The 7,560-nt window shown below is 41.6% G+C and overlaps 1 protein-coding gene across 1 annotated transcript; it reads left to right on the forward strand.

Annotated features, from left to right (window-relative positions):
* The first annotated feature begins 196 nt into the window (after positions 1-196).
* On the forward strand, positions 197-7,553 carry LOC117209058 (menin). Its single transcript, XM_033450659.1, has 4 exons — positions 197-1,070; positions 1,153-1,463; positions 1,556-1,695; positions 1,787-7,553. Exons 1-4 carry the CDS (start codon positions 506-508, stop codon positions 2,589-2,591), a joined length of 1,821 nt encoding a protein of 606 aa, XP_033306550.1. The 5' UTR covers positions 197-505; the 3' UTR covers positions 2,592-7,553.
* The last annotated feature ends 7 nt before the right edge of the window (positions 7,554-7,560 follow it).

Consider the following 7,560-nt stretch of genomic DNA (forward strand, 5'->3'; position numbering starts at 1 on the left):
GCATGAACAATTTATATAAATGAATATCAAAGTATAAAGCAAATTGAAGATAAATGAAATTGAACACCATGTGAATATATGGAGAAATAGATGTTTCGAGAGCTGAAGGTGTCTTAAATTAGTGCACTGATTCTGTGGAAAATTCTAGAACGTAAAACGCGCGTATCGGTAATTGTTTAATTTACGTTGAACTGACGTCGCTCGCGCAGAAACTCGCCTTTTCGTTTTGTTGTATGATAGAGCAGTGTTGGAAACGGTCCTAGTGGCGGCGCGCCGCTAGGTGATATACGGTTGTCGTTCGTTTTGTGATGCGGAAATGTAAAAGTTTCGCATTGAGAAGAAGAAAATCGACATTGACTAGCGTATATCGTTAGTCAAGGAAAAGGAAGTCACACGGATCACACGATTTCGTCGAGAGTTTCTGTCAAGATAAACGTGAAACAGGATGACACTCGTGGTTTGAGCAAAGATCTCGATCTCGTGTGTTCAGCCTGCCAATCGCGACATGGCGGGTTTTCGAGACGAGGATAAGGCACTATTTCCTATTCAGAGCATCTCCTCGATCGTACGAATCTTCCAAAATCAGTTAGAAAACAGCTCGGAACCAGATTTGGCTTTGCTCTCGATTCTCGTCGGTGCAGTCGAGAATTCCCTAACCTGCAATAGAACATTTGCGTCGCAGGAGACCACTGTTTTTGACGAGCCGAAATTGCCGGCCGTTGAGTTTCATATTGCCGAAGCACTTTATACCAAGTTTCACGCAGTGATTAAGGGTGCGGTAGATCTTACGGTTTACGATACGAGATACGCGACTAGAGAACTCGTCAAAAAAGTCTCCGACGTTATATGGAACTCTCTAACAAGAAGCTATTACAAAGATCGCGCGCACTTACAAAGTCTCTATAGCTACCTCACAGCTAATAAATTGGATTGTTTCGGCGTTGCCTTTGCCGTGGTTGCCGGCTGTCAGGTATTGGGATTTAAAGATGTACACCTTGCTATGTCAGAAGATCACGCCTGGGTGGTTTACGGGGAGGATGGAACTGAAACTGCTGAAGTTACTTGGCATGGTAAGCCATACCTGAAGTTAGAAAGATATTGAACCTGATGCAATTTGATAACTACTAAACCTGATCGTATGTCTTTCATTAGGAAAGGGAAACGAGGATAAACGTGGCCAACCAGTCGAACCTGGTGTAGCTTCTCGGTCGTGGTTATATGTGAATGGACAAGCTGTAGTATGCTCTAGAGCAATGGAAGTTGCCACCATAGTATCGGCTATAAATCCTAGTTTAAGCGCTACATCGGATGCAGCTGAGGTTGCATTGCTTCAACAAGAACTCTTATGGCTGTTGTACGATTTGGGTCATCTCGCCAAGTATCCTATGGCTCTTGGTAATCTGGGAGATCTCGAGGAAGCAGCTCCAACTCCAGGCAGGCCTCCTGCCATAGATCTCTTTCAGGTATTTTACAAGTTACGAACGAGTACTAGTAGTTGAACTTGTTAATAATTTTAGTAAAGAATGCACGTAATTTCTTAACGTGTAATTTCTAGGAAGCTATACGATCAGCGAGGAAATATTATGGAAATGCTCACGTGTATCCATATACTTATCAAGGTGGCTACTTGTATAGACACGGATTGCATGCCAATGCGTTGTCATCATGGGCAGATGCGGCAGATGTTTTAAGGAAGTAAGTAGCAATCGACAGAGAATATGATATCCGAAATGAGATTACGGAATTTGTAATCTCATTGGACTATTCCGATTCTAATGTGCAATAGGTATGACTATTCGAGGGACGATGGAGAGATATACAAGGAATTGTTGGAAATAGCGAACGAGCTTATACCCCATACGGTACGAGCCGATGAACGCTTGTTACGACAACCGCGCTGTTTCGCTTATTTGTTGAGGTTTTATGACGGAATTTGTCAGTGGGAAGAAGGAGCAAACACGCCGGTATTACACATAGGATGGGCACGACCATTGGTAAATACCATTTCAAAGTTCGATGCTAGTATTCGTGCTCAGGTAATTATCGATTGTTATGACGTGGAAGCGAAACAGGAAGAAGAAAAATCGCAGAAAAGGGAGACAAGTCCGGAGGAAACACTGAACAATAATAACAACAATTACTGTAAAACTAAAGAGAGGGGCAACGCGGCCCGCGACCTGATCAAAAGCTTAGAGTCTAAAGTACCTCCTAACCCAGCACCGATGCATCCTAGTATTCAAGCGTTGACGGCAGCCTGTAGCGAAAAGATACTTAATAGGGATTACCTGCTGCAGGGTGGCGGGGAACCGTTTGTTGCTCCGTCGGATGACGCTTTACCTCCCGCACCTTCCACTTCCCAGGAGAACCTTGATCCCGAGGTAGAGACTGATTCCGAACACGAAAGACCAAGGATAACTTTGTACAGTCAGAAAATGAAGGGTCTGAAAGACTTGTTGTTGGCTGAAAAGTTAAACACGCATGCGATATCGTTGCAGCTAACCGCACAGAGCCAGGTACAAATCGGTAAAAAATCGCGTAATACCGACGAGGTTGGAGTTAGTCAACGTCCAAAAAGGACGCGTCGCGAATAGTATAAGATTTTTGACCGTCGTTTCGGTATCGTAAAGTATTGATGTAAGAGCAGCGCAGATATAGTGCCACTGGATTCATTTTGGTCGGAAAAGAATCTCAATCTTTGCTCACGGTTTCATTCTGTTCGAGTGAATTTCTGACCCAAGCTTCTCGCGTTTCCGTCTACAGCTATTTTACTCCGGAAAGCGGACGATATAACGATGATGACGACGTTGTGCCGTTTTGTTCGAACCCCGTGTCTCGTGCGCGTTTTCGTTTCAAGGAACGATTCCGATGCTTTCAATTGTCGCGCGGATTTCCACAAAGTATGTTCGCGCGTAATTTTTGGAACGTACGATCGTCGTTAGATAATAAGTAAAAAATAGATGCGAACAAATTTATAGAAGAGTACAAAAAGGGTTTTCTCGATTTTAAGTTAAATGTGCCGAAACCGTGAGTGCTTACGTTTCTTCGTATTTTCACGTTGAATATGTATTTAACTGTAAAAATATCTTGTCTCTTCCACAGTGCGTAAAGCTGTGAATAAATTTCATGTCGATTGGGTAAGGGTGGTGTGGATGGGTGATCGGTTGTGAGGATAGGAATGGCGTGGGACTAGAGGAATTGTGATTGCGCAAATGAAATAGAAAAACGAATCGGACAATGTACCTAATGTATCTTCGCGGAGAGATCAGATTCTTAGCACAGTTATTTATTCTACGATCAGTAACGATGATCGTCGGCGGATCGATTAGTTTCGATCTCGTCTTTTATCCTATTTCTAATCTCTTGTTGCACCTTTATTTATTGATCCACGTGTTTTTTATCGAACTATCGCACTTCGCATATATTACAATTAACAAGTTGTCGTTAATGTTTTTTACACGATAGTTAAATCTTTTGTTAGACGTACGCTTTTATGATGTAGTAAGAGAGACCACACACATTCCACACTCCGTAAGTGGTGCAAACTAATTAAGTTTTTACCTAAGGTATTTTAAGCATAAAATGCTCGCTTATTTTTATAACTATTTATTTTCAGAGTAATTATAAGTATCTACTACTAGATTCTATTCTTTCGTCACTCGATAGGTAGAACAGGTGAAACGTAGTCCACCGAAACGTGGTACACAGAGTGAAAAGTATTGGACGATATTTCGTCCGTAACGTGTGTGTATATGCGTGTGCGTGTATGTGTATGTGTGTGCGCGTGTGTTTCACAGTACATATATGGAACGAGATACGATAGCTCGTTAGGTTGATCGCGAAATGGGAAACGATACGTACGCGATGCGTATGAAGTTCCTGAGAGTTTTTCGCGACGTCGTGTAACGTACAAATAATTTCTTCCGACGTAGCACGCGTCACTCCTTTACGTGCGTATCAGAGAATCCGAAGATGAAGATTTTCCTAATTCTTTTGCCCCTTTACTTGGCGTTTTAATTACAGATCAAGTCACGTGCCGCTTTGTCGCCCTTCGATCAACTATCAGTATTTTGGAAAATTATCGATGCACGCTACGTACGCGCGCGATGCTAGGTGAAATCGTTGATTATCATTAGTGGCTTTCAGTCGGGCACACAACACCTTTCTACGACTTTTATTTCTCCGATGCTTGTCCTCTTGTACAGGTGCACTCCTACGGACACGATACAAACCGAATACTAGAAAAGTAATCGTGACATCGATATTGATGCGAATACAAATTATTCCACGACGATATCTAGGCGGATTGTTGTAGTATATGTTGTTGAATGAAATGAATATAAACGATCCGAGCAAACCGACGATCACTTAAATAATGAAGGGCGCTATCTTACTGTGATGCTGAATATATACTATATTATACTATATATATATATATATATACATAAATATATATATGTGTGCGCGCGCGTATGCGTATATATATATGTATCTGTACACACACTCACACATATATACATAATTATATAATTAATAATTGTAGTATGTAACTGATGACTCGGCGTCGGTAGGTTTTCATTTTGTCGCACGAGGTGAAATTGTTAACGCGCGGCGCCGAATTGTAATTATTTTAAAAGGCTGCAGAAACGAGAGTAGATACGAGAGAGAAAGACAAAGGAAAAAGAAACGGGGAAGAAGAGGGTGTCCGTTGAATCCGTACCGTTCGCGTATTAATATAAGTAATGTTTTCGAATCTTTTTCAATGCGTTTTTGAGATAATATTACCGATCAGACACGTATTTTTCTCTCCTGGATATGTGGCGCGTTACCGTGTAATCGACATTGTGTGAAAATTGTATCGTCATCGTGTGTATCGAAAATTGTAATTCACATAGAAAGGGAGAGTAACGCGTGCGTTGCGAGTATAGATTCTTGTAAAATTGAGATATTGTACACTCGTATACGTACAAGACGGATTATTATTTTTCATCGTCGAAACGTAAATGTATACATGTGTTTTTCGAACAGGAACTGACTTGTTCCTACTTGCTGTTTTGTAACTTATTTTTTAATTATTTTAAATCCGAATATTCTACGAACCAATTGTGTCCGCGGTTTTATGCGTTATTATCATTCTGCAACATATTGCGACGAAGCAGAAGGGAAGATAATTAAAAATGTAAAAAAGAAAAGTAACGGTCGTTACTAGACGAAGGAATACTTTTGTCACTAAATTATACCGTTTCGCGTGTAGTATTTTGTTGTTTTTTTCTTTTTTTCTTTTCTTATTTCTTTGACAGCGGTAAAGGAACGTTTTAAGAGACTACAGGGATTACTATGCATAAAAGTAATAGGAATAATAGGAGAAGAACTGATGCAACAGAACAGTATTTTTGTATTAGCTATGTCGCGTAGAGGTGTTCTCTCTCTCTATCTTTCTCTCTCTCTCTCTCTTTCTCTCTTTGAAATATTAATATTCGTAATATTCGGACGTTTAGGGATGAAAGATTGCAACATCCGTTTCAGTGTCACGGTAACGGTCATCGCATGCTCGAAGCAAATTAGGGAAGCGAAATGTGTCTGCGGTGAGAATTCGAAACGACTGTAGAAAAAATAGGAAACGACGATGGATAATCGAAAAATAGTCGAGAAAAGGAATACTGACGAAGCGTCTATCCGTTATCGATCTCGTTCGACTTATTTTCCGGCAGTTCGATCATTATTCGATCATCGATCCTCGTTTGGACATATCGATGGGAGGGAACACTACGCATACTTCATAAACCTCCGCCTCCGTTCGTGTTTTCCCGTTTGCCAGCCGTATCAATATTAATCCTTCGTGTACTTGTTTTTCTTTCATTTTTCCTTAACCTTGTTACCACCGCACTTCATCGATTCGTCTCGAAGAAGATGAGAACAAGATCGCGTGCTATTTCTTTTCGTCATCTTGGTAAACTCTCCACGAAATTCCTCTCTGTTTCTTTCGGTCCCCACCCCCCCCCCCCCCGTTCTCTTCCTCGAACCAATTCTAGTTTTACCGGTGTAAGATGTTGCCGTTTTTCCAATGCTAAAAAATCAAACATTCGGAACAGGAGGAGGAATAGAGGTGACAGCGTATGTTTATGCTTATTCGTTTTTAGTGCCATACAACGCTACAGTCGGAAACGACTAGCGTATATATTTTTCGTTCTCATTCTGTCATTGTGTTCTCACTCTTCGTCGTTATGTTACTGGTTGTCTAGTTTCACGGTATTCTATTACCGAGGCGTATCGACATAGGAAAAAGAGAAACGGAGAAGAAAGGAGGGGAAAAAACGTGGATGATGTTTATAAGAGGAACAGGGAAAATGACAGGGAAAGATCGAGCGTTTGAACAGCTGTTCGCTTTGTGGATCGAGTTTTTCTATGATTATAGCAGGGAACGTGAGAGCAGGCGGAGGATCTCGGAAGATCGCATGGAATAACAAATGCGCGATCCAAGGATGATACATGCTTCTTACCGCGCTCGTAGAACGAGTACCGGTGGTAACACGGGCGCGGTAATCGTTCTTTATCAACGATAACACGCTTAGTATGCATTCGATCGAGTTTAACCTTCGACGGAACGTGTTTCGCTAGGCGCGTAACGAGGAGACGCTGCGCTATGCTAACTAGAGAGTAAAATCAACTTGCAAACGTACGAATGCGTTAAGCTAATTACATTTGCTATAGCACACATTCTTATGTAAGTACTTAAGAAGCGAACGGATTGTCGACAGATCGCGCAAACTTTCCGATCCCGATAATACGTGTATTGCGTGTTGCGAGCGCTGGCTGTCTAGATCTAGAATGCGATCGTGGGGGGATGCGATATGTGTCGGTGATGACGATGACCGAGTCGTAGTAGAATGGAATGGTACGGAACGGGTTTCATGGTACGGAGCGAAAACAGATGAGCGAAGGAGCATATTTGGAGGAGAGGTTGGAACGCGTTCGCAATCAGTTGATCGAAACGGTATTTGGAAACATCGTTAGTCTAGGATCGGACTCCGACTAATTGTAAGCAGATAGCGCGATACGACATCTGGTTTACCTTGTATACCCCTGATGGTATGTGGATTTCGTAAGTCGAAACACCGAGAGACGGTTACGATTCATCGCTTCGTCGTGCGATGATCGTTACATCTTTTCACACACGATATGTGTACCATCGCGTGAGATTGCGGTTACAGGTTTTTCCCTTCAGACAGACGGGTATTCTGATATAGATATACGCACGCATGTATATAAGTACATACATATAAAAGAAAACCAGAATCTGTTACAAGCTGTTTAAAGAGCGGATTATCGTAAAAAAAAATTTTACCGTAGATTATATGGTCGAATAATCTGTATTATTCACTCGGACGTTCAACGCATGATAGACGAATGCGCTCACCAGCGGTATTTCCGTTGGTCCCGAACAGAAAAGAACGTGTAATCACAACTATTGTTAACCGATACGGAACAGTGAGTTTTCAGGCATCATGGAAATGTCTTGTTTTTTTCTGTGAATTACAATAAACTATTTTATTCTACGTGTGG

This window comes from Bombus bifarius, unplaced genomic scaffold, assembly GCF_011952205.1.
Source record: "Bombus bifarius isolate JDL3187 unplaced genomic scaffold, Bbif_JDL3187 scf7180000007966, whole genome shotgun sequence".
Taxonomy (NCBI): domain Eukaryota; kingdom Metazoa; phylum Arthropoda; class Insecta; order Hymenoptera; family Apidae; genus Bombus; species Bombus bifarius.